The sequence below is a fragment of the Desmodus rotundus genome, chromosome 12 (genome assembly GCF_022682495.2).
Source record: "Desmodus rotundus isolate HL8 chromosome 12, HLdesRot8A.1, whole genome shotgun sequence".
NCBI lineage: Eukaryota > Metazoa > Chordata > Mammalia > Chiroptera > Phyllostomidae > Desmodus > Desmodus rotundus.
Window position 1 is genome coordinate 85,063,584 of NC_071398.1, and position 27,717 is coordinate 85,091,300.

The 27,717-nt window shown below is 38.8% G+C and overlaps 2 protein-coding genes across 4 annotated transcripts in view; one reads left to right on the forward strand and one right to left on the reverse strand.

Moving 5' to 3' along the window:
* The window catches only part of INTS7 (integrator complex subunit 7), a 72,173-nt gene extending 59,950 nt beyond the window's left edge, over positions 1-12,223 (reverse strand). Inside the window, exon 1 of the mRNA XM_024552369.4 lies at positions 11,973-12,223. Within this exon, the coding sequence (XP_024408137.2) occupies positions 11,973-12,066 (94 nt within the window). The 5' untranslated portion in view covers positions 12,067-12,223. The remainder of the gene's footprint in view (positions 1-11,972) is intronic.
* An 85-nt stretch (positions 12,224-12,308) lies between these two features.
* Positions 12,309-27,717, forward strand: part of DTL (denticleless E3 ubiquitin protein ligase homolog) — a 61,722-nt gene continuing 46,313 nt past the window's right edge. For all 3 annotated transcript variants that reach the window (XM_053916207.2, XM_024551372.3, XM_045188457.3), the window contains exons 1-7: positions 12,309-12,569; positions 18,482-18,607; positions 19,381-19,479; positions 20,609-20,670; positions 20,756-20,876; positions 24,200-24,265; positions 25,469-25,581. In XM_053916207.2, coding sequence (XP_053772182.1) covers positions 12,518-12,569; positions 18,482-18,607; positions 19,381-19,479; positions 20,609-20,670; positions 20,756-20,876; positions 24,200-24,265; positions 25,469-25,581 — 639 coding nt within the window. In that variant the 5' untranslated portion in view covers positions 12,309-12,517. The remainder of the gene's footprint in view (positions 12,570-18,481; positions 18,608-19,380; positions 19,480-20,608; positions 20,671-20,755; positions 20,877-24,199; positions 24,266-25,468; positions 25,582-27,717) is intronic.

A 27,717-nucleotide genomic window follows, 5' to 3' on the forward strand; every position in this document is an offset into this window, starting at 1 on the left:
CTAGGCTGCTTTGAGGCTTGCTTTTGCTAAAACTCCCTCACCCTGAATTGTGGCAGCGAATGTTTACTGCATATCTCTAAAGTAACTTCCTAAAATCTATGCTAAACCTCCCAAGTATGGAGTGTAACCAGTTCAACCACTTCTCCCCTTGATCTGCAACATCCTTCTCTTTGAAGTAATTAGCAACATTCTTTCCTTTGTTATCTGTAAAAGGTAATCGCCTACAGGGAACCTGTGCAGAATAAATGAGGACCATCCTCCATGTAATGTGCCCAGAAAAGCAATAAAAGCCTGTCCAGGCAGGGGTCAGGCTCTCTCTCGGAGTGTGGCCGTGCCATTCCCTTTTCTCCACAGGACTTCTGTAGTCCACGTGAATTTCTTTGTCGCATCCACAACACACAGACCCCGCGGGCTGGAGTCTGCATCACCCACCCACCTGGGAATCAGAACCAGAAGGGCTTGTGGGTAGTGGGGGAAGTGAATGAAAGCTGCAGAGAGCTGAGCAAACAGCACTGTTGCCTCTCCGACCCTTCCCCCACATACAGCGCCACAAGGCAGCAACATTGGTTGCCCTACCCTAGTGAATACCTAGGGCTCCACCCCTTGCAACTTAACAGGTGTGCCAAGACAAAGAAATATGGCCCCAATGAAAGACCAGATCAAAACTCCAAAAACAGAACTAAGCAATAAAGAGATGACCAATTTATCAGATGCACAGTTCAACACACTGGTAATCAGGATGCTCGCAGAAATTGTTGAGTATGATCGCAAAATAGAGGAAAAAGTGAAGGCTATACAAATTGGAATAAAGAAAAATATACAGGGAACCAACAGTGAAGGGAAGGAAAATGGGACTCAAATCAACGATTTGGAGCAGAAGAAAGAAATAAACATTCGACTGGAACAGAATGAAGAAATACGAATTCAAAAAAAATGAAGAGAGGCTTAGAAACCTCTGGGACAACTTTAAACGTTCCAACATGCAAATCATAGGGGTGCCAGAAGGAGAAGAGGAAGAGCAAGAAATCAAAAACTTATTTGAAAAAATAATAAAGGAGAACTTCCCTAATTTGGCAAAGGAAATAGACTTCCAGGAAGTCCGGGAAGCCCAGAGAGTCCCAAAGAAGTTGGACCCAAGGAAGCACACACCAAAACACATCATAATTACATCACTCAAGATGAAAGATAGAGAGAGAATCTTAAAAGCAGCAAGAGAAAAGGAAAGAGTTACCTACAAAGGAGTACCCATAAGACTGTCAGCTGATTTCTCAAAACAAAACTTGCAGGCAAAAAGGGGCTGGAAAGAAGTATTCAAAGTCATGAAAAGCAAGGACCTACATCCAAGATGACTCTATCCAGCAAAGCCTTCATTTAGAATGGAAGGGCAGATAAAGTGCTTCTCAGATAAGGTCAAGTTAAAGGAGTTCATCATCAACAAGCCCTTATTACATGAAATGTTAAAGGGACTTATCTAAGAAAAAGAATATGATCAAAAATATGAACAGTAAAATTACACCTCACAACTATCAACAACTGAACCTAAAACAAAAACAAACTAAGCAAACAACTAGAACAGGAACAGAATCACAGAAATGGAGATCACATGGAGGGTTATCAGTAGTAAGAGGGAGGGGCGAGAATGGGGGAAAAGGTACAGGGAATAAGAAGCATAAATGGTAGGTACAAAATAGACAGGGGGAGGTTAAGAATATACAGGAAATGGAGAAGCCAAAAAACTTGTATGTATGCCCCATGGACATGAACTAAGGTGGAGGAATGCTGGTGGGAGATGGGATGCAGGGCAGAGGGCAATTAAGGGGGAGGAAAAAAAACGGGACAATTGTAATAGCATAATCAATAAAATATACTTTAAAAAATTAAAAGCTTTTCAAAAGATAATGTCAAGAGTCCCCAAAGGCAAATCACATACTGGAAGAAAATATTTCCAAAACAACTGTTGTGTATCATAAAGGGCTTAATCCTTTATGATTGTAACTCAGTAAGAGAACCCAGTATTTTAAATGGGCTACATTTCAAAAGAAATTTCATTAAAGAGGAAACATGAAAGGCAACTATAAGCATATGAACAGATACTCAACAGTGCTAGTCACCAAGAACATGCGAATTAAAAAACACAGTAAGATACCACTACATAACTACTAGAACAACAAAAAATTTAAAAAGACCGAAAATATCAAAAGCTAATGAGAATATGGAGCAACTATAACTCTCATACACTGCTGGAAGAAATGCAGAACTATACTCTTCTTTGAAAAACAGTATAATTGTTTCTTATAAAGGCAAACACAAACTATACACTCAGTAGTCCTACTTCTAATACTTACCCAAGTGAAATGAAAACATATACAAAGACATGGATACAAATGTTCACAGCAGCTTTATTCATGATAGCCCCCAAATGGAAACAACCCAAGGGTCCACTGACTGGTAAATGAACAAACAGAATGTGGTGTATCCAATATAATGGACTGCTACTAAGCAATAAAATGTAATGAATGACCAATTCATGCAATAACATCACTATGCTAAATGAAAGAAGTGAGACCCAAAAGACCATACACTGTATGATTCTATTTTATGTGACTTTGTGCAAAAGGCAAAACTACAGGATGGAAAACAGACCAGTGGTTCCCAGAAGCAAGAGAGAAGGGACTGACTGTAAAGGAGCACAGGGCAGGTTTTTGGAGTGAAGGAAATATTCTATGTCATGACTGTGGTAGTGGTTTCATGACTGCACATACTGGGTCAATGTGGTTACTTACAAATTATACCTCAATAGATCTAATTTTAAAAATCAAAAAGAGGGATCCAAGATGGCAGCAGAGTAGCTGTCAGGAACACTCACCTCCTCCCAGGACCAAACCAGAATTACAACTAAAATATAGAACAATCAACCTGGATTACCAACTGAAGACTAGCTGAACAGAAGTCTTATAACCAAGGACCTACAGAAACCACATCAAGACTGGTAGGAGATGTGAAAAAGGCTGCTGGTCCCACGGGCAGTGGCTGAGATTCTGGGGGATATCTCAGCTACGAAGGCTCCCCCTGAGAAACATGGGGTCTCGACCCCACACAGGGCTCCCCAGCCTGGAGAACAAGAGCCAGGAAGTAGTGCCTATATAACATCTGGCTGCGAAAATCAGAGGGGATTCTGTCCACCAGGGAGGAGACAGGAGTCTGCTAGAGACACAGGTGCCTCTTAAAGGGCCAATGCACAAAATCTCCTTCACAGCCACTCACCCTGGATTCCAAGAGACAGTGAAGCAAACTAGACTCACAGGGAGACTGGGGTCTGTGGCTCTAGGGAGAGAGCTGGGAGGACAGCCGACAGGATCCCGGTGCTGAATACCTCTCCCACACTGCAGACACCATCTTTCTCTGGTGGAGTAGTCCCCTCCTTCCAGCATCAGCCTGAGTGTGTACAACAGCCCCACACTCTGGACTCTGTGCCACCCCACCCTGTGGAGTTTGCAACCTGCTGAGGAGTCAGCTGCCTGGGCTGGGGTGTAGAGATCCAAGCAGTCTCAGGGGGTGACAGTGACTGAGTTGCGTGGCTTTGGGGTGAGGGCCATTCTCCCCACTTTCCCATAAACCTGACTGGTGCCTCCCTCTCACAGGAGACCCACAAAACGCTCCCTTTAGGATCCCAGTGGTCCCACCTTGCTGAGCAGAGGCTCCTCAAGGGGGCTGAGCAGAATCTGAGACAGACTGAGTCGTGTGGCTCTGGACAGTTAGTTACCTACCAGGGAGCTCCCGTAAGACTGTCAGCTGGTTTTTCAACAGAAACATTTTGGGCCAGAAGGGATTGCCACGAAATATTCAAAGTGATGAAAAGCAAGGATCTACAACCTAGACTACTTTACTCAACATGTCTATCATTTAAAATTTAAGGAGGAAATAAAGAGCTATTCAGAAAAGATCAAGCTAAAGGAGTTCATTACCACCAAATCAGTATACAGGAAGTATTAAAGGGTATTCTTTAAGAAGAAGAAAAAGAAAAAAACCCCAGAAAAACATAGTTATAAAAATAAAATGGCATTAAGATGTACCTATCAATAATCACTTTAACTGTAAATGGCTTAAATGGCTCCAATGAAAAGACATAGGGTAGCTAAATGATCAAGTGTGACTTATTTCCAGGGATGCAATGTTTGGTATAATACCCGCAAATCAATAAATGTGATACACCACATAAACAAAATGAAGGTTAAAATCACATGACCATATCAATAAATGCAGAAAAAGCATTTGATAAAATCCAGCACCCACTTAGGATAAAAACTTCAGCAAAGTGGGAACAGAGGGAACCTACCTCTACATAATAAAGACCATATATGACAAGTCCACATCAACATCATATTCAACAGGGAAAAACTAAAAGCGTTTCCCTTAAGACCAGGAACAAGACAGGGATGCCCACTTTCACTACTCTAATTCAACATAGTACTAGAAGTCCTAGCCACAGCAATCAGACAAGAAGAAATAAAAGACATCCAAACTGGAAAGGAAAAAGTAAAACTGTCATTATTTGCAGAAGACACAATACTGTACACAGAGAACCCTAAAGATTCCAGCAAAAAACTACCAGAACTGATAAATTCAGCAAAGTAGCAGGATACAAAATAAATACCCAGAAATCAGTTGCATTTTTGTATACCAATAATGAACTATCAGAAAGGTAAACTAAAAAAACAATCTCATTTACAACTGCACAAAGAAAATAATAAAATACCTAGAAATAAATTTAACCAAGAATGTAAAAAACCTGTACTTGGAAAAATTATAATACACTGAATGAATAAAGAAACTGAAAAAAGATACAAACACACAGAAGCATATACCATATTCATGGATAGGAAGAATTAAATGTCCATACCACCTGAAGCAATCTATAGATTCAACGCAATTCCGTTCAAGATACCAATGCTGTATTTCACAGAACTAAAACATATATTCCAAAAATTTATAAGGAACTACAGAAGACCAAATCTTACCTTTGCAACAGGATGAATGGATCTGGAAAGCATTAGCTAAGTGAAATAAGCCAATCAGAGAAAGACAAATAACCTATGATGCCACTTATATGTGGAATCTAATGAACAAAATGAACTAACAAAATAGAAGGAGACTCATAGATACGGAGAACACACTGACAGCTGTCAGAGGGGATGGGGGTTAGGAGGCTGGGTGGAAAGGTGAAGGAATTAAGCAAAAAAAACCCCAAAAACTCCAAAAAACAAACCCTCATGGAAACAGACAACAGTATGGTGATCACCGGAGGGGAAAGGGGGGGAGGTGGTAGAAAAGGGTAACAGTAGGATAAATGGTGACACAGGGAAACTCAACTTTGGGTGCTGAACACACAATGCAATATGAGGTGGGTCCTGATGGGACAGCTCGGTTGGTAACAACGTGGTCCCAATACACCAAGTTTGCAGGTTCAACCCCAGGCAGAGAACATGCAATAATCAATCAACAAATGCGTAAGTAAGTGGAACAACAAACGAGGGAGTTTCTCTTTCTCTCTCTTCCCCTTCCTCTTTCTCTAAAAACCAATAAATAAAATTTAAAATATATACAAATTATATAATATAGAATTGTACAATTGAAACCTATAATTTTATTAAACTGTCACCCCAACAATTCAATAAGTTAAAAGAAAAAACAAGAGTTAATGTTTAATCCTTTAAAAAATTATTATCTTTTTAAGATTTTATTTATTTTCAGAGAGAGAAGGGAGGAAGAAAGAGAGGGAGAGAAACATTGATGTGTGAGAGAAACATCACTGGTTGCTTCTCATGCACTCCCAATTGAGGACCTGGCCTGTGCCCCGACTAGGAATCAAACCAGAAACCTTTTGCTTTGTGGAGAATGAGCAACCCCCTGAGCCACACCAGTCAAGGGAAAAAAATTATTAAGAATGAGTATTTTGATGTGGAATTAATAGCATCAGGTTCAAATATTTCTTTACAAGTATTTTACCATTCACAAAGTGCTGATCTTATCTACATAAGAACAAGCGCCTTACAGTATCACCGTTCATCATTAAATATATCATCATTATATCATCATTAAATAATGACAAACAAAATCTTCGTCTGAAAGCTTTTTACTAGTTGTCACTATGTTTCAATAGAAAAGACAACCGGAAAGTAAATGTGCACAGGCAATTTCAATAATTCACTAATGGATTACATTCTGTAAATGCATTCACGTTAGCACTTGACTTGGAACGTATTTCCTCATAGAAGAAAAATAGCACTCTCAGCTTTCGTATACTCTAGAATCTAATAACTGCTTATCATAAAAGTTCCTATAAAAATTAATTCCAAATTAATTCATATTCCTAATTAAGATATTTAGAACATAAGCCTTCTTTGCCTGCTCCTTCCCTTCCCTGCCCCTCCTCGACCTCCGTAGGTACGAAAGAACTGCCATTGAAGCTCTAAGGGTCTTCTTCCCACCAAACGTACAGTGTCGACAGGGGTATTCTAAGGGACTGGCAGTGGCTCGTGCAGCCTTGCCGGCTTTTCTAAAGGCCTGACGTGAAAATGAGGATCCAGGGACACACAGCTAGGGCAGTGAAGGGCATGGGGAGGGGGGAATTGAAAGGGCCCGTCTGAGGATGAGCTAAGAGGACCAGAGAAGGAACAGATGTGTGCTTTTGTGTATGTGCTGGGGGAACGGGGTGGGAAAACGTGCAGTAATGGGATTTGTTTCCTCCTCTCCTCACTGCCTGTAGTTGAGTTAGATGCAAAAGACAGTAAAGTTTTGTTTGTAATAAATTAACCTTGAATGGAATAAAAGAGGTAAAGAAGGAAGCAGTCCATGTAGAGGGAGTCTCCCAACAGAATATGATCTGTGTTACCTTTCCTTAAAAAACAACTACAGACCGCATTGATTTGTTCAAACAGGCTAATTTAAAATGTACCAAAGGTAATTTTCAATACGGACAGGAAATGTTTTGATTTCTCTAGCATTTTCAAATCTTATTTCTTGAAGATAAAGTAAGCCCACATTCCTCTAATTCAACCATCAAAGTAAATAAGCTAAATAGTCAATTTCTTGCTTATTTCTGAAGTAAGAGCCTTAGGAGAAAGGAAATGACAAGTTACGCTGGCTCTGAAGGACAGAAACCAGGGTGCAAGAGAAGACAGAAACGCATTAAGGCCTGTTATTTAGCAATAATCTTAGGCTGGAGCAGGATAGTACCCATCTTACTTGCTCTAGGCCAATTTCAACTCCATGATAAACCAAGCACCTGAAAGCAGGTACACAGCACAATCAAATCTTGGTCTAAGGGGTCATTTGCTTTATTTATACTGTTAGCTACAAGCAACCTGAGGAAGAATGCCCCGATCACAAGTCCAATGATCACAAGAATGCCACTACAAAGCCAGAGACTGAAGCGGAGGCAGGGGATAGCTGTTTCTACATCTTACTTCTTATTCTCCCACCAAACAGAGCTTCTCCCTTTTCAGTGCCTGGCGTTAAACAATGCTTAATTCAGCTGCAGCTTCAGTGCAGGTAGACTAGGGAGAACTAAAATAGGTTGTTTGTATATTGTATATTCATTCAAAACTCACTTGGCGGCAGTAAAACACATTATTCTAAACTTATTTAGCACCTACAATGTGCAGAATGATTTTGCAGAATAGTGTTTTTTTCAGCTCTGGTTCTGCACCAGAAACCTTTTCAAAAATACCTATGCTGGGACTCCAAACCTACCAAGGCTCTGACGCAGGGCCCACGGTTCTGTGTAGCTGCGTTGAGAAGGTTGGCACTTAGTCCTCAAGCTGCCCCCTGTCACTTGTGTCTTGTTTGACTGCTCCTGCCTACACTGATGATACTAGGGGTTAGGGAAAGAGCAGGCTGCTGAATCTGGTCCTCAGAATAACTTTAGCTAATAGACACATGTTTTTAAAGATTTTGAATTCAATGTCAATATTAAAAATGAGGTTTCACAAAAAATCCAGGAAATCCTGGCTTCTTTTCCAAAAAACTTAAAGATCTGAAATGTCCATGAAGGAGGTGGGAGAATTTTGATCTAAGAAACACTGTATGTAGCATTGTAGGTCTGATTTAAAGGCAAATAGGGGTTTGATATCACTTCTGATAACAGCCACACCCCCTGTGTACGGCTCTTTCTAGCAGTTTTTGGCTGCCTTTGGGCACACATGACTAGAATAGAACCTTGGATGAGAATTTAAAGTACTGGTAAGAAAGTAAATGAACTTAATGAATTGAGGAATCATGAAATCTTAAGCTGGATAAAGAAGTTAAAAAAGAAAAGGACTGCTTAGTAAGGGAAACTACAGAGATGAGTATACAGAGGTCTGAATGAAAATAAACAATGGTCAAAATAGCATAATCATAATGATGATGATGATGATGATGATGATGCATATTAAGTCCTTATACTGTGTCAGACACTCTAGTAAGCACTTTAAATGCATTTAAGCCTCACTTTATAATCACAGAAGGTAGGCACTATTATCCTCACTTTAAAGATGAGGACAAAGACAAAGAGAAGTTAAGCAACTTGCCAAAGAAACAACGGATGGCAATCTGCAATCTGGCTCTGGAGCCTGTGGTCCTAACGATTATGCTAAAGAGCATGTCTAGCAGAAAGATAGAATTTAAGATTAAAGAATGGAATATTTGAATTAGTGATTTGAGGGTGGTGTAATTCCAAGGAATGACAAATTCCAGGGAACTGAAGAGGAATAACATAAATCATGGTAAACTTGGGGTTTGTGACATACCTTAATCAAGTATGTAAAACAGCACACATTTCCAGGTATGTATCAGTCAGAGTTCTTAGCTGCAAGCAACAGAAGCTAACTCTGCCTGATTAGGCAGAAAATGAGTAGAGTAGAAGACTACTCAACATTTTCAAGGCCAACCTTATAAAACACCGAAAACCATACTGCCAAACTGATTAGATGAGGAAACTGTTGTTGCTAGGCAACACCAGATGTTACAATTAGCTCTGCTGTCACCTAGGAACGCTGGAAACTAATGCTGCTTCTATGATACACTAGGAACAGTGCACCCACTGCGAGGACAGGGAGCTCCGAGTGCCCTCTTCAACTCTGCCTTCTTGTATTCCTAAACTCCTAAATCACAGAACCTGGAGGAGGTCTGTCTGACTGGCAGACCCTAGGTCGCATCCTGTGCTCTTGCAAGGGAAACTAGGAAAGTGAGTTTTTGCTCCCATTTTGGTGAGACAGGGCTCATGCTGTGGCACATTCCTCAAGCATAGTAAGAGTGTGAGCGACCAGAGCGACTAATATCCATACAAAGAACACTGCTGATACACACTGCCATACAAGCATATTTCAGGAGACTGTCATGAACATTTGCTTTAGCTAAGGGGTTAGGATGATTGAAAGTGGAACCGTAATCCATACACATCTTCAAGTTTAATAATTAAAAATGGGGGGAGGAATACAAATATAAGTATGCACCACACATTATAAGGTGACACAGCAACCCACAGCTTAATGGCAAATCCTCAATAGATAAGGTTATATTTTAAAAGCAGGAATAGAAACAACTGAAATGATAGTCAACTGGTTATGCATCAATAATAAAACATCCTTCTGCCAAATTTCAGAAATTATCCATAAACGTACGTGATGGGCTGTATATACAATATTGTGCAGTATACACATACAATACTGATTTAGAACCATAAAAAAATTAATTTTACTTTACAAACACCAACCTTTAGGAATATTTAATAACTCACTGTGTAAGTTAACAAGCAGCTGTTAGTCAAACATAAAATGAGTCTATGGATTTCAGTAAGAACTGAGGAATGGCCTTAGTTTTTTGGATCAGTTCATGGCCCATCAAAGGATCACCACCAGGCTCTGAGAATCAGTCCTTCCTAATGCCAGTTTCTATGTGACTTTGAGTTGTTAGGAGTCTGACCTTTGCCTCAATTCTACAGGACCTTACAGTCCCACTTCTCAGCACTGTCAGACTGAGTTTGGGCTGGCAATACAGGTTCTCAAGAGAAAGAACTTGATTGGCTCAGTGCGGGTCATATGTCCCCTACTGAGTCAATAATTTATGGCATGAAATCAGTCACCTGATACAAACTCGAGTGCTGAGGCCTCTCATAAGTAGAAGAACTTACAGCATTTTGACACTATGGCCTGTGGCTCACAAAACAAATATTTTAAAAGGTAAAGGATGAAATTACTCAGATTTAAAACACTAATCCATATTCTAATAATCAGCTATTTCCATAACCTACTTCTTAACAGCTTTAAAAGGTACAGCATGGGAGGTGAAAAAGAGTAAGTTTTGCTCTTGTCTTGTTCAAATTATCTTTCTGAGCCTGAGACGCACCTGTAAAATACTCACCCAGGGCACTGCTGGGAGGACTGAACACTATCACTGACTTAATATCTGAGACTGACACTGGTTTACGGTTAACACTCAACAGCCATCCATTTATTTCTTACAGAACGGAAATATTTCTATTTCAACTTTTAGGAGGGAAAATTGTGTTGTTTGTTTCTCACCACAATTGCAATTTTTAAAGAGTTAAACAATTCTCGATTTCTCATTTCTTCAGAGCCTCATCCCAACCTCTGTTTTACAACCACTGTTGTACTATAGTTATGGGATGAGCCCCGTTGGACCAGTGCTAGTAGAACTTGTCTTTAGAATTGGTAAAGAATATTATGTATCTGGGCCTGCAACTCTCAGAGGGCAATAAGCAAGGAATTACCAGAATGGGGAGGAAAAGATTATGTAGTGTTTAAAAAACACATTTAATGTTACCATTTTAACTTCAGAGCAGAAAAGCCAGTAGCTTTGGTAAGAGAAAGCAAAGCTCCTATTATTTTCCTGACTGATGAGGATGCACTAAAGATTCTGTGCCTCAACCAAAGGAATACCAAATTGGAGTGTTGTGATTTTTTTGATTAAAAGGCGTTAAAGACTTTTTTAAAAGTCTGAGAAACTCTTATCTAGACCAACCCACTAGAAATGTTTACAGGTTAAAAAAGAAACAAACAAAACAAGTCCCCCAAAAGTTAATAAAGTGTCCAAGTCAGAGATGGGAAATGGCTCAAAGTATACTTAAATTAGATCCTTCTAACCTTTAGTCCAGTTTTCAATACATTGTACATCGGCAATGGTTAATCAAGAATTAAGTGTATAGCAGGTGACAAAATGTCTTCCCATTTCAATACAATTTTTTGAAGTACAGGGAAACAAATGTTTCATTTTAATACCTGAGTTATGGAGCCTGAGTTCTGTATTGACAAACATCTGGCCTTGTCTTTCATATTCATATTTAAAACAATCTTGCCAGCTCAATAATACTGTACCCACTTTGCAGACAAAAAACCGGTTAAGTGACTTGTCTAGGATTATAAAATAAGTGAAATTGGAATTTAACTCAATCTAACTCCAAAGCTCCTTCTACTACACCAACTGTCCATTCATCGCCCCCGTAAGGAAACAGAACTCACGCAATTGTCTGCAGAAAATGAGCAGGGCATGGTTTTTGTTTGATCTCGGCTGTGTTTAACCTGTCTCGTACCTCGCAACTAGCAGTGTTACAGAACTCAAATAAATCGCTATAAAGTCAGTGCAAGATTATTATTTATCTTGGTGAAAACCTGGTCTCAACTGCACGTCATGAAAAAATAATCTCACAATTTCAATTAAGCATTTTTAAAAACTGCTAGGATTATCGGGGTACTATGCTCCCAAGTGGTTAAAACGGGACCATCACCACGCAGCGCAACTTGTTCGACTAGCCCAAGGCCAATCCAGCAACGCGGCAATTTCCCAGACTCACCAAACGCACACACGCCCGCCCAGAGAAGCTATGCGCATGTGTCTTCCCCGCCTTCCCGAAGCTACCTCCGCCTGGTGGCGCCACTACCCCCGAGAGCCGCTCAGCCCGCTCTTTCCAATACCTTTGTCTAATTCCATAAGGGCAGAGTTAGCATCCAGCTCCTGTTCGCCATAGCCGGCATCTGCCAGGAAAGACTTAGTTGAGTTTGACGCCATGACCCGATTAAGTTACTCATCTAGCCTATTCATAAAGATTGCAAACTCTGGCCCAACACCGCCATCTTCTTCCACCACCTCGCGGATTTTTCCTCCGCGCTCTAGCAAGCCATGGTACGCATGCGTCCTGGTCAACCCGCCGTTCGCTAGCGCGTCTGCGGCCCCCCGCGCAGGCGCTCAATGAGCTCCTGAACTCTTAGGTTCCCGCGGCTGGGAGAAAAGGAGGCGGGGATTGGAGGGGGAAGTGACTCGGCGGCGCCGGACGCCGCGGTGGGAGCCAATCAGAGGGCATGACGTCAGTTTGGCGGGGAGTTTGGTGGCCGGGGCTTACAGTGGCGGGAGTTGGAGGCTATAACTAGTCCTCTTCAGAAGGACGCAATCCACGACTTCTGCTGAACCTGGTGACATATCTACGACATTTTCCCTCGGTTGAGCCTTTTCCTCGGCCCAGATGCTCTTCAATTCGGTTCTCCGACAGCCCCAGTTAGGCGTCCCGAGAAATGGTGAGTAACGGCCCTAACCGCTGCTTGTTGCTGGCGGGATTCGCCTCCCCTAAACCACACCTCGGACCTAGGCCGACTCCAGTTGTTTCCCAGCCCCCGAGTTCTCTTACGGCCAGACTGCATTCCTGTTAGCAAAGACGACTGAAGAAAGCTGCACTTTCATGCCCTCGGGACACTTTTAATCGTAGTCTGCATTTCTAAAGTTGTAATGTAGGCTGGCGGAGGGAAGGGAGTGGATTTAAATGGCCTCCTTTACGGCTTCTGTCTGTATTAGACTTTAACTGCAAAACGCGTGCATTTGTGGGCGAGTGTGGTTCTCTCGACAGCTATGTGAGATCGAGGAGACTCTTATTAATTAATTTGTTGTAGAATCTTAGTGAGCTCTACTATTTATTTGACACGAGTGAATGTGACCCGCTGTTAAGGAACTCAGTCGAGCAGAGAAGAGAGAACATCTGCTTCTGGCATGGTCAAAAAGCTTTTTTTCTCCCTGATTACTTCATGTGCATGAAATTTTGAAATGATAGAGTGAAAAGTGTCCATAACCACACCCCCCAGAGATGACGACTGTTAAATAGATTGAAGTATATTTTTCCAAATGGGTTTCGATGCTAGAGGTGGTATTGTTATTTACAGAAATGGTATCAAGATATTTTGTTTTTCACGTTAACGATGTAACTTGGGAATATTTCCATATTAGTGTGTAGAAATCCAACTTATTCTCTACAGTTCTTGCAGTTCCTTAAGTTAAAACATTGGCAATGAGAATTTTTGAGCTCCGGTTTGGGTGTCATTGACTTGAAACTTTCTGATAAGGGAGTTACTACCCAGACTAAGCTTGGATACGATGAAATTTTATTCATTTAAAGATGGATAGGTCTTCCTTCTCCTTACAACCACGTGGAAAACAAAAAGGAAATCTGAGAAGGGAACTTTTTATATTTAAGACATAACTCTAGGACATGAGTTATGACCCCCGGATTTTTGACCGGGGTGCCACAGGAATTTTTAAAACATGTAACACCTGACTATTTAGTCGGGGCACTGACCTCTCTTCCCTTAGATTGTCAAATAAGGAAATGAGAGCGGCCAACACAACAATAGCCATCCGGTGTGCGTGAATCAAAAATTATATCTTTTTTTGTCAGATCGACAAAAAATATATTTCTGGGGTGTGCCACAGAATTTTAGTAATTGGTTTATGTGTGCCATGAGATGAAGAAGTTGAATATGGTTGGTCTAGGAAAAGGATTTTGAGGAGACTAAGTAGTCCCTCATTTTCCTGCTCCCAATCTAAAACTTTTTACCATCCTTACCTACTTTCCTCTTAGATAATCCTTTAAATCATACTTTAAATATCCTCTCTTTCTCTCTCCCCCGGGACCTTGCTTGAGTCACTTCTCTACCCTCTGTGTCGTGAGTGGCAATACAACACAGCACTTAAGAGCTGTGTCTTTGGAGCTAAAATGCCTGAGTTTTAAATCCCGCTCCACTCCTTATTATCTGGGCTACCTGGGACAAGCTATTTAGCCTTGATTTTGTAACACATTTTCTTCTAATTCTCCAATCTATCCGACTAATCTTCCCCTCTCTCATTCATAAATTCTCATTCATTGTTACATGTTAGGCTCTGAAATTTATTCATTCTTATGTGTTGTGCACTGAACATTATAGGGCCATCTTCTTCTTTCCCCTTCTTCGTTGGTGTTCCATCCTAGGCGCCTTTTCTCCTTCCATCTACTCCCACTGATGATTGTGGTCTCAATCAGGGCTGCTTCCACTACCACCTTCCTTCTCTAGACTTTTACAGACAGTCCTGTATGAGTGTCTTTACCTAGATGGTCAGTGCCACAGGCATCTCAAACTCAAACACCAAAACTGAACTCACTTTCTCCCAAACCTGCTCTATTACCTATTTTTGGCTGTGGTTCCATTATTTTAAATGTAGTCTTCCAAGCCAGAAACCTAAGAATTAATCAAAATTTCCCCATTTTCCTCAAGATACATATCTGGAAAGTTTTCTTAAAAATCTCGTTTTTTACCCTCTCCCACCCCACTCAATCACCACACTGTTGCCCTTGTCCATGAGTCCTTTTTCCTTTTTGCTTGATCCCTCCACCCTGTAACCCTGTCTCCCACAGTTGTCATCCTGCTCTCTATCTATGAGTCTGTCTCTGTTTTGCTTGCTAGTTCAGTTTGTTCATTAGAATCTATATATGAGTGAAATCACATGGTATTTGTCTTTCTCCAGCTGGCTTATTTCACTCAGCATGATGTTCTCCAGGTCCATCCATGCTGTTGCAAAGGGTAAAATTTTCTTCTTTTTTTACAGCAGAGTAGAATTCCATTGTGTAAATGTCCCATGGTTGTTTTATCCACTCATTACTGATGGACACTTGGGCCATTTCTGTATCTTGGTGATTTAAATAATGCTGCAGTGAACATAGGGGTGCTTATGTTCTTTTGAATTAGTGTTTTGGGTTCCTTTGGATAAATTCCCAGAAGTGAAATTGCTGGATCAAAGGGCAGATGCATTTTTAATTTTTTGAGGTATCTCCATACTGCTTTCCACAGTGGCTGCACCAGTCTGCATTCTCACCAACAGTGCACAAAGGTTCCCTTTTCTCCGCATCCTCACCAGCACTTCTTGTTTGTTGATTTATTATTGATGAGAGCCCTTCTGACACTGACATTGAGCATCCTTTCATATGTCTATTGGCCATCTGTATGTCCTCTTTGGAGAAGTGTCTATTCAGGTCCTTTGCCCATTTTTTAATTGGTTTGGTTTTTTGGAGTTGAATTTTGTTAAGTTCTTTATAAATTTTGAATATTAACCCCTTATCATATGTATCAGCAAATATGTTCTCCCATTGTGTGGGTTGTCTTTTTGTTTTATTGATGGTCTCCTCTGCTGTGCAAGAACTTTTTAGTTTGACGTAATCCCATTTGTTTATTTTTTCGTTTCCCTTGCCTGAGGACGTGTATCAGATAAAACACTGCTACAAGCAATGTTCAAGATTTCACTACCTAAGTTTTCTTCTAGGATTTTTATGGTTTTGGGTCTAATATTAAAGTCTTTAATCCATTTTGAGTTTATTCTTGTGTGTGGTGTACGAAGGTGGAAAATGGGGGATTTTCCTCAATATACATATCCAGAAAGTTTTCCTCTTAACCCAGTCCTCTCTTTCCCTACTGATTTTGCCTCTTCACCATATCTTAGATCTCTTCTTTGCTTACCATTACATTTCCTTAGGTTGGGCCCTGATGTCTTGGGTCTGGACTGTAGCAGGTCTCCCAAATGGCCTCTTAGTTTCCCTCTGGCCAGTTCATTCTCTACATTGTTGCCAGTGATCTTTCTAAAACGGAAATCTGATTACTCTTCTGTGTACTTTTAAGTTGGGATCTAAAATTTTTATTGTAAGTTTAAACAAATACAAAGATTTAATTTCTGGCTGTGTCGTGAATATTGACATTTTAAAATAAAAATACTGCATTACTCTTCTAAAACCCATCTAGTAATGTAAATTTTGTAGTGATTTGATAACCACATCAGTCATTTTTTAAAAATATGAACTAATTATTTCAACTGTTACGTATTCTGCATAGTTACTTTTAGCCCTTGAATTTATTTCCACTGTATTTCTCCCACAGAATTTACCTTAATGTAATTTGATTGTAAACTTGAAAAGTTGATTAGTAACCCTTTTGTAGTCCTCTGTGTAAAAAAAAATTAATTGATATTATCTCTAATTGTAAGGCTGTGTTAAAAGTTTTTCTGGATTGAATTATTGCAGTTATTAGTATGCAGTTAAAACAATGTAGATTATTTCAATAAATAATTAAGCAAGAAGTAAAATTTTATTGGAAGTATATCTTTTCCAGCAATGGATATGCGTGTTTGTATGCCTTTATTAAAGGCAATATTCAGTTGTCTTTCATTTGGAGTCACAGAAGTTTTATACCTTTGGTCAATGCAGAGTGTAAGGCTGGGCCATGGAAATGCCTTTCTTTTGAAAGTGGAAGAAAGTGATGAAGGGAGAGGAGAAAAAAGCCTCAACCTCATCAGACAAATCAGTGTTAGAAGTGCATGAAAATGGAATTTGAGTATCACAAAACTGATTCTCTGAAAACTCATGTCCTCAGACACTCCTTGAAAAATCTGCATGTAATTTGTTGTGTGTTGAATATATAATAGGTTTTTCAAATGAGTGTTGTTGGGAGAAGCATTACAAGTTCGTGTTGGAAAGAGCAAAGCACAATAAGAATCTAAAGGTAGTTTAAGGGGCTGGTCCAAGAAGTGTGTGTTGTGGGGAGTGCAGAAATGGAGGGGACTAACTAGTTACTAAGTCATGTTAGGCCATTTGTTAGTGCTTGGATATTAGCCTGTAGGTGATGAGGCAGAGGTGAGAGGGTCACTGTTTAATTGTAAAGAATTAGGTCTTTATAACATACATATCATCTTTAATTGCACCAAAATGTTCAAAATTCAGTTCTTTTGAATTTGTGTGTTGTAGTCATTAGAGGTTTTTTTAAATCCCAAACCACAGGTGTACATTTATGTAACTTGAGAACAGAGGCTTTGTTTTATGTTTTAAATTTTTTTAAAGATTTTATTTATTTTTAGAGAGGGGAAGAGAGGAAGAGAAACATCAGTTGGCTGCCTCTCACATGCCCTAACCTGGGACCTGGCCCACAACCCATGCATGTTCCCTGACTGGGAATCATACCTGCGACCTTTTGGTTTGTAGGTGGGCACTCAGCCCACCCAGCCACATCAGCCAGGGCAGGGCTTTGTTTTAAATTCTTTCTGTGGATGGATATTTTTAACTCTACAGTGTAACTAATTATTGTATTCTCCTTTTAGTGGTCCTTAATGGCTGACTTATATAATACATCTGACCTTGAGGTGATAACCCTCAAGAATAATTACTAAGTCTGGATTGAATTTCTTTGTCTCCTTTGTACTGAGTCCTTCAGGTTATCTCTGAACTTCTGAGGTTATGTCAGGCTAGTCTTCTCTAGCTTTGTGTCTGTTTGTTTTCTTGTTTGATGAAAAGTGAGCATTGAAAGTACCCTAAAATGCGAGAGTGTTCATTTTTTAGATAGGTCTCAATATGTTGTAACTTAATTGTTTCCCCCTATGCTTAATAAACATTTGGTTCTTAGTAACTTTATTAAATCAGTGTTCTTTTTATGTATTTAAAATGTTTCAACCCACATATAAAAATGTTTAATCTTTGAAGATGGTTTACTTTTTAGACCATAGTGCACATTAGGTTTCTGACCCAAGCAGAATAAGCTTTCCTGCTACCCTGAATTTCTTCCCCTCTCTTGTGTATTCAATGAATCACTCATCTTTCAAGACTCATGTTTGATTTCACCTCCTCTAAAGACTTTTTGACCCTACAATAGCCAGGGCTATCAACTTGTGAGTATGGTAATGGCTACAGTAGGCACATTGACATGTTATTTCCTTTAACTTTGTGACCATTGGATTTTATATGACATTGCTAGTAACTTAAGAGTTTATAATAAAGTTGCATTAGAAACTCTAAAAACAAAATTTTAATTGTAGAGAATGGCAGTTTTAATGGTTGTGGTTATGACCAAAGGGTGGGGGAAGAGGTAAGGTTTATATGCAAAGGCCACTTGTTTTTTGCAGTCTTAAATGTACTAGCGAGTCTCCATTTAGATGGTAAGCCCAAGGTTATACTTCACCAGAATTTGGGAGCATTCTTTTATTCTTCCTTAGGAAAATACCAGAAACTGTATTCTAAAGGACCATAGATAATAAGTGGATCTATGTTAACTATATAAAACCTTTTAAAACAAATATTTGCTTCTGCATTTGTTAAAAGTACTAAAATGTGTTGATGTATTAGAATTCTATAAGGAAGTGTATCTTATTTTAGGGTGGTCTTCACAATACCCTCTGCAGTCCCTTCTAACTGGTTATCAGTGCAACTCTAACGATGAACACACTTCTTATGGAGAAACGGGAGTCCCAGTTCCCCCTTTTGGATGCACCTTCTCTTCTGGTAAGAAAATTACTGTCTAGCAAGGCTTGGTCAAAAGATCTATTTCACACACACAAAAAGTAAGAGAGATGGTAGAGTTTTCCTAAGAACTCTTCTTCCTGATTTATGAAATAGACTTTTCTTCATCTTTATGCATAATTATATATTTCCTCTAAAGCACAGGACCATTATAGCACTTTTTAAAAAACTGAGATAGGGAAAAAGTTACAAAGGTTCAGCCATCATGAAAACTGTTTTGCCCAGTAGGTAGCACTTTTGATCTGAGTGAATCTTCCTTTCTGTAATGCATTGGGGAACAAATGAACAGTAATATAAATACTTGTTACCACTGTTAATATTCTAAAACAGGAAAAGTCTAAAGTTATGAAAAGGTAATTCTAAACTAATAGACTCAGCCTACTGGTGGCCTGTATCACATGACTTTAATTGCCATTGGCCAGTACCACTCGTGTTTTAAGTACCACCCCTCGTTCACCGCTTCTTTAAATAAGAGGGTATCTGAAGGTAATGTTGATGGTTTTGAGTCATTTACTAAATTAGTGTGGCAAATTTTAAGCAATTTTTACTGTAAATTACCTCTCTACCATATCAGATGCTATTTGGGTAGAATCATTTTCCCTCTTTTCAAATAGATTCCTTGTGTTTACCTAGTAGCTTTTAATTAATTATATTATATATAGGTTATATATATATAGGTAGATATATATGTCTTTACAATCAGCTTTAAAATGTTTGTTACTCTTTATATATTCTGTTCTTTATTTCTTATTTAGCTCCCAATATGAAACATATACTAGCAGTTGCCAATGAAGAAGGGTTTGTTAGATTATATAACACAGAATCACAAACCTATAGAAAGAAGTGTGTTAAAGGTAAGTCTAAAGTTTGTTTCAACATTTTTAATTTGTAAAGCATTGAGTAAATTATCATTTGACTACATTCCCAGTTATATTTCCTTCTGATTAAGTCTGTTTAAGGACCAAGCTGTTTCTCCTAATAAATGTTAACTATGGCAATGACTTTACTGAAAATTAAGAAAAATACATTTTAGGATTAAAAACAGTTATTCTTTTAAAAATGTTAAATCTTTTACACTTAATGTGGTTGGGAGAAAGCATTGCTTTAAAATATTTATATTGACCAAGAATCTTTCACATATAAAACAAAGTTCTACTGATCTTAAGAAGCTGACAATTTGGAACTAAGTCAACTGTTGAAATAACTGAAATAAAACCAACACTATTAATGATAGAAACATACAAAGAAAATGCTATGGAAGACAAAGAGAAAGCACTCATGTACTAGAGAAGGGGAGGAAAATTTTTCATAAAGGGCAGGGCATTTGAGTTGGACTGTGGTATTTAGATCAGTGGAGATGGTATCAGATACTCCAGGTGGAGGGGACAGCATTAGCAAAAGGGGATAATGGGGGGAAGGGTTTTCAGGAACTACTATAAAGGACACATGCATAAAACTAAGGGGGAAGTAAGGGAGGGAGGGGGTTTGGCTGGGGTCGGGGGAGCAGTGGGGGAAAATGCAGACAACTGTAATTGAACAACAATAAAATAATTTTTTAAAAACCTAGAGATAGGAAAGAATGGGATATAATGAGGAAATAGGGATTAATCCAGCTTGGTTTGACAGTGAGAGATAAAGGACAAAGTGAGAGCAGTAAGGGACAAAGGTGCAGAACCCTGAATGTCCAACTAAGGTACTTTAGACTCTCTTCAGAAAGCAGAATGAAGATTTTTGAACTGGAAAATGTTTCAGAAAAATTCCATTTTAGAGAATATATTACTGGTCACCTCATGGAAGGGAATTTGATATCAAGTGTTAGTTCTTTAACTCTTCTTCTCTATTGTAATACTCTTTGGCCAGTGGACCTTAGGGTGCCAACCACTGATCTTTTCAATACAGCTTTCAAGGCATTTAAACTGCTATTAATATGACTACCACAGAACATAGTCTAGACATTTCATATTCACCATTTTCTTTGTTTAGAATGGATGGCTCACTGGAATGCTGTCTTTGACCTGGCTTGGGTCCCAGGTGAACTTAAACTTGTAAGTGACTTTCATTGTATTAGAATTTGAGTAGATACTGGTTAAAGGGTTGCTTTATTAAATTGTAATAACATGTTTTTTATAGGTTACAGCAGCAGGTGATCAGTCAGCCAAATTTTGGGATGTAAAAGCTGGTGAGCTGCTTGGAACATGCAAAGGTCATCAGTGCAGCCTCAAGTCAGTTGCCTTTTCTAAGTTTGAGAAAGGTAGGCTTGTGCCTATTCTCTTTTATCCCCTTAACCCTTTTACAATAGGGTCATAAGATACTACAATTGTTTCCACCTTTCCCACTATCAAAGTTGCTACTTTACCTGCATAGATGATTGAGATTCTAATATGACTGAAAATCTAAATGAAATTAAGTTGGATTTTAGTCTTATTCTTATGGACTTTATCTCCAGCTTGTCCCTGAAAGTCAAGCATCTTCCAGTAATTTTTTTTTTCTATAATCTGAACTGATAATGTGAAGATTTATTAACAGCCACAATACCTCTGTTCAATTCTGAGTAGCCTTTGAAGTCTAAACCCTGTACTGGACACTGATTAACTGTATTTGTAAAATAGTTACTCTAACCCTACTTGTAAAATTTAAGTAGAATTTGAGGCTGGGGTGGGAAACCTGATAAACTAAACATAATTCTCTACCTAACAATTTACTATGTAGTTACTTTAAATGGCCCTATTCCCTAGGATGTTTTCAACTCAAAATTGATCTGTCTATATTTATTTTAGTATTATAATGTGGAATGAAGACCTTATGTAATACAGAACTCTACTATAGCAGCTAGAGAAAAATTTTGCAGGGGTGTCAGGATGAGCTCTTCATTTCTGACTATTTTAAGTTTTTTCTTTCATTTATTTCTCACTTAAATAATTTTTTAAAGGTTTTATTTATTTATTTTTAGAGCGAGGGGAAGGGAGGGAGAAAGAGAGGGAGAGAAACATTAATGTGTGAGAGATTCACAACTGGTTGCCTCTCACATGCCCCCAACTGAGGTCCTGGCCTGCAACCCAGGCATGTGCCCTGACTGGGAATGGATCCAGCAGCCTTCTAGTTCACGGGCCAGCGCTCAATTCACTGAGCCACACCAGCCAGGACTCACTTAAATAATTTTTTTACAAATGGACCAACAAACTTTGAAAGTGGTTGAATTAATCCAACTGTAATCTCCGAATAACAGAGACCTCCTTTATCATTAAAAAGATACTCTATTTTTAAAAGGAATAGTTTCACTTACTCAACTGAACACTCAGGAACTGAGTTGTTGGGCTGTTTGAACACATACACAAAAAAAGGTCAATTTTAATGTATTGTAGTTGTGTTGAGACTGGGACCTTCAAGAGAAAACATGACATCGATTTTTTATTTATTTGTTTGTTTTAAAACCTCACTGAAGGATATGTTTTTATTGATTTTAGATAGAGGAACATCAGTGAAAGCAGATTTGTTTATTTTTTTCAATATTCTTAAATTTGAGATATAATTAACATACCATAAAATTCGCCCATATGAAGTGTACATTTCAATGTTTTTTGTTTGCAGAGTTGTACAATCATCACCACAGTATAAGTTTAGAACACTTTCATCTGCCCAGAAAGAAATCAGAACCCATTAGCAGTACCTTCCACCTGCCTCCTAGCCCTGCACAATCTAAACTACTTTCTATCTCCACAATTTGCCTGCCTATTCTGTATTCATATAAATGGAACTGTACATATGTGGGTTTTTTATGACTGGCTTCTTTCACTTGGTATAATACTCAAACTTACTTTCTTCAAATTGAATGATTTCTACAGGAACTACTATAAAGGACACATGGACAAAATCAAGGGGGAGGGTGGAGGTGGGGGAGGGAGGTGGGTTCAGCTGGGGTCAGATGGAGGAATGGGGAGAAAAGGCATACAACTGTAATTGAATAACAATAAAAATTTTTAAAAAATTGAATGATTTCTATTGGTGTATCTTCAAGTTCACTGACTTCCTCTCCTCTTTTCATTCTGTTCTTAAGCCTATCCAGTGAATTTGTCATTTCAGAAATTGTGTGTTTTTGTTCTAAAATTTCTTTTTCTTTTTGGGGGGAGGGGGGGAAGTTCTGTCTCTGTTGAGATTTCCCATCTTTCATTGATTGTGAATGTCAATTTCTTTACTTCACTTAACATAGTTATATTTGCTTTACAATTTTATCTGAAAAACAACATCTGAGATGTTTCAAGATTGACCTTGATTTCTTTTCCCTTGAGAAGGACTCATTTTCCTGACTATATGTCAAATAATTTAGGTTATATCCTGGGCACTGTGAATATAGTATGTTGCACTCTGGATTCTGTTACATTGCTTAGAAAGAGTTGATGTTTTTAACAAGCAACTAACTTGAGTTAGAGAGTCAAATTGCAGACTGTCAAACCTGCAAGAGGGCAGTGGGTTCAATCTCAATTCTGTTCAGTAATTTAAGTCTTAGTTGCAAGCTGCTTTTGGTTTTCCCCTTCAAAGATGGTTCAGGGGTCATCCAGAGACTTGCACTGAGTTTAAACACAGAATTAGGGCTTCCCTTTTCTCTGGCTTCCTCTAGGGTTCCCTGTCACTCTGGCAGCACTTGTTGCCCCACGTCTCGTTTTCCGAATTTCTCTGACATGTAAGATGGCAAGTGTTTCTATTAGCATTTTAGCTGCTTACAACTGTGGCTTCCCTCAAGATAAAACCATAAAAGAACTGTAACTTTCCCCAAGCCAATCACTTGCTTCAGTAGTTGACTCTCCTCCAAAAAGTGCATGGTCAGTCTCTATAGAGCCTTCAGATCATTTTTTATATTTCTTTCCAGAATTTGAAAACTAGTGCATGTGGATTGGTTTGGTAAGTGTCCACTCTTCCATGTGGGAAGCAGAGTTGTTTTGGTTTAATTTTAAAGAATAGAACATTGCAGGTAAACTGCAGTTCTATGTTTCTTCTCCAATCCCCTTGCCTTTCATCCCCGGATGCAACCCCTTTCACAGATTTTGTATGGATTTTTTATTTTTATACTGAGACAGTACTGCTTAGAGGTTTGGAGTGTGGGCTCTGGATTCATATTGTGAAGAATACCTTTATAGTTTACTTACCTTCTCTGTACCTTAGTTTTCTCAGCTGTAAAATGGGGATAATAATACCCACCTAACTGTTGATAACAAGGACTGAGATAATTTATATAAAGCACTTAGGATAGTGTATAGCACTTAGTAGGCACTCCATATTTTCGTTATTGCTGTTTACCATTATTCTTTGTGTGTGTGTGTGTATTTTATGTGGTTTTAAGAAAATTTACTTGGATTATTTTGTAAAGTTTTTGTTTAACATAAGTGTTTTGAGTTTTTTGTAATCCTTTCCCTTCACACTTTGTTTTCTCTTATTTGTTGTTTAGCCATATACTTTAAATTTTTAATCTCCAGTGTCAGTCATAGAACCTAGCACATAGCAGATGCTCTAGAAAACTTAAATTGAAATGTATATGTCATCAACAAGTTTTGTTAACTTTTCGATAAACTTTCCCCACAGCTGTCTTCTGTACAGGTGGAAGAGATGGCAACATTATGGTCTGGGACACCAGGTGCAACAAAAAAGGTAGTCTACTTCCATTTTAATTTTGATGAATGTAGTCTGTCCCCATACTTGATTATTTTGAATGAAATGTTCATTGATTTCATGTGATAACCACCAGGGGGCATTTGTTCATGATCCTTCATTTCTGCTTCTGTTCTAATTCTCTTGATTTTAGTGATTGTTGCAAGTATTACCCTCTGTATTTACCTCATATTGTCTTCTGAACTGTAATGCTGTTCACCTAAGTGATTCATGGGATTAAAGTTATTAATTAATGATCTTTTAATTAATTAATTATTTTTGGCTTTAAAAGATTGGGTTAGATTAAATATAATTATGCTTACCTTGCCCAATGATGCCATTAAGCAGAAACAAGTGATCATCTCTCTGCTTATTTCCTTATTTAAAAAACAATATTTTTTAAAAGACTCTTTTTAGAGCAGTTGTAGATACACAGCAAAATAGAGCAGAAAGTATAGAGAGTTCTCTCTGTACTGGTGTACCCCATCCTCACAAGCCTCTCCCACCAATAACATCTCACACCAAAGTTGGACATTTGTTACAGCTGACGAACCTATATTGATACATCACTATCACCCACGGTCTATCTGTACTTTACATTAGGTTTCACTCTTAGTATTGTGTATTCTATTGGTTTCAATGAGTGTATAATCATATGTATCTACTATTATAGTATTATAGAGGATAGTTTCACTGCTTTAAAAATACTCTGTGTTCCACCTGTTAATCCTGACCTCCCCCTAATCCTTGGCAACCACTGATCTTTTTATTGTCTCCATGGTTTTGCTTTTCCCAGAAAGTCTCATAATTGTAGTAAGCAGTCTTTTCAGATTGGATTTTCTTAGTAATATGCATTTAAGCTTCCTCTGTAACTTTTTTATGGCTAGGTAGCACACTTCTTTGTAACATAGAATAATATGTCATTACTAGATGTATCAAAGTTTATTCATACATTCACCTACTAAAGGACATCTTGGTTATTTCCAAGATGGAAATAATGGGCCATTAGGAATAAAGCTGCTATAAACATCTGTGTGCTTATTTCTTTTTTATGCATTATAATCTCACCACAAAAGATGTAATGTGGTAACACTGTTGGCTTTTAATTTCACTAATCTAATAAAGAGATCTTATATATATAAATGTTACATTTAGCATAGGAATAAAGTTCTGAAAACTAAATTTCCTTGGAATATCTTACAGATGGATTTTATAGGCAAGTGAATCAAATCAGTGGTGCTCACAATACCTTAGACAAGCAAACCCCTTCAAAACCTAAGAAGAAACAGAATTCAAAAGGACTTGCTCCTTCTGTGGTAAGGTTTTATAACTGTATACATGTGTGGGATATCAACAGTAGGATAGAACCTTCATTCCCTCTAATATCAGTGGATTTATTGCTTAATTTTAATTCAATACCTACAGTAGTGGTTTTGAAAACCTAGAGGAAGCTGGGGAACATGTTAAAAATTCAGCTTCCTGAGCCTCATCCCTAGGGGCCTCCATGCATGTACTTACCAATAGTATAGTGTGATTCACTACGAGAGGGGGAGTAGTTTGAAGAAGTGTAGTAAGTATTGGGTTGGCCAAAAAGTTCATTTAGTTTTTTCCTTACGATGGCTCTGGTAGTGCTTAGATGTCTTTAACTTAATCCAAAACAGTTTTGTTAGATTATATTGTTGCAGCTGTCATATCAGCATGCATTTAAAAACATCAGAATGGTGAATTTTTGTGTAGCCCTTTTAATATTGAAGATGGAAGAAAATACACAACAGTTTTGGCATATTATGCTTCATTATTTCATGAAAGGTAAAAATGCAACTGAAACGCAAAAAAAGATTTGTGCATTATATGTAGAAAGTGTCATGATTGATCAAACGTGATTTGTAAAGTTTCTTGGTACTATTGATATTGTGGCCAAATAATTCTTTGATGTGAGGCTGTCATGCACTGGAAGATGTTTAGCAGCATCCCTGATCTCTACCCTCTAGAAGCCAATAGCAGGAGATGGCCCACATACTCAAAATACCCAAATCGATAAAGTTATTGGTGAAAATAAAAAATGTGTCTTTTATTTTACTGAAAAAACTAAACAGAATTTTTGGCCAACCCCATACTATAATGCAGTTTCTGCTGGGAAAGAATCCCTGTTGTTTTCATATAGTACCTCTTTAGTGCTTGATAGTCAGAGTTCAAGCAGTGCTCAGAAAACGTTTGTTTTCTTTAAAAATAAGTCACCCTTGCTCTTACTTTAATGTGTTTATTTTTCTAATACTCCTGGGCTGTAGGATTGAACTTAATATTTTGGGGGGAGGTGTGGCTGCTAAAACATTAGGACTTTAAATTGTACATCATAAACAGTACACAGCCATGAATGGAAACTGACAGTTAGCATGAGGTCTTTGGAGGCCAGATGAAGTTAAATGAGTAACATTTCAGACACTTAATCAGATTCTGAGCCAAGAAAACTTGTTGACAGCATTTAGGAGGTAAAATCTCCTTTGAGTACCTTTAAATTTTTTTAGAGTATGTAATCATCTTTCTTTTTTTTTTAATTATATTTTATTATGCTATTATAGTTGTCCCAATTCATCCCCCCTTCATTTGGGCTATGTTTCTTTGTCTCCTCATTTTGGCAGCCTCCCTGTGTTTGTTCTATGTATTAGGTAGAGCTGATTTGACTCCCTGTCTTGATAGCATGGCCTAATCTAATAGGTGTCCTATAGGGTCCAGTGGCACAGCCTCCCCTGTCACTCAAGCTGTATACTCCTTTGTGTGGGCTGAGTACACTCTCCTCTTTGTAGTTGAGCCTTGGTTGCTGTTGGCAGGTCAATAGGAGGTATTTACCCAGGCCAGTCAGCTGCAAGGAGTGGCTGTGACCACTGACCACCAATCTCCGCCCTCCGTGGAGGATCAACTGTGGAGGGGCAGGATAGTGGTGCCCTGGCGTGGTCTGTAGCTGTCCACTGCGTGCACAGGCTCCGCAGTTTCCAGGGTGGTGCAGGCCGAGGTCAGCCCCAACCTGTGTTTTGCCCAGGGCTGCCCTGCCTGAGGTATAAAGCAATCTGAGATGGCTGCTACTTGTGCTGGGCTTGGAGAGTCCCAGGTGAAACCAAATTGTGCGTATAGGCTGGCAGGGCAAACAAACAGTGTTAGCCAGGTTGATGGAGTCTCAGATAGAGCACCCGCCTGACAGCTCTGTGGCTCTGGGGGGTGAGGGGGGGGGGTGGGTTCAGAAAAGGGACAATGTCCTCTGCCTGCCTTTTTGTCTGGAAGAAAGCTGCCCACCAGCTCCCACCTTAATGTCAGACACTTCAGTTCCTCCCTGTATGCCACTGGTGCCTGTCTAGATGCTCCCCCAGTGCTGGAGCTCAGAGGGAGTGAATCTTAGTAGGTGAGTCCATGTGTGGGTTCTTTAAGAGTTACTGCTTAGGACTCTAGAAGTTTTTTCC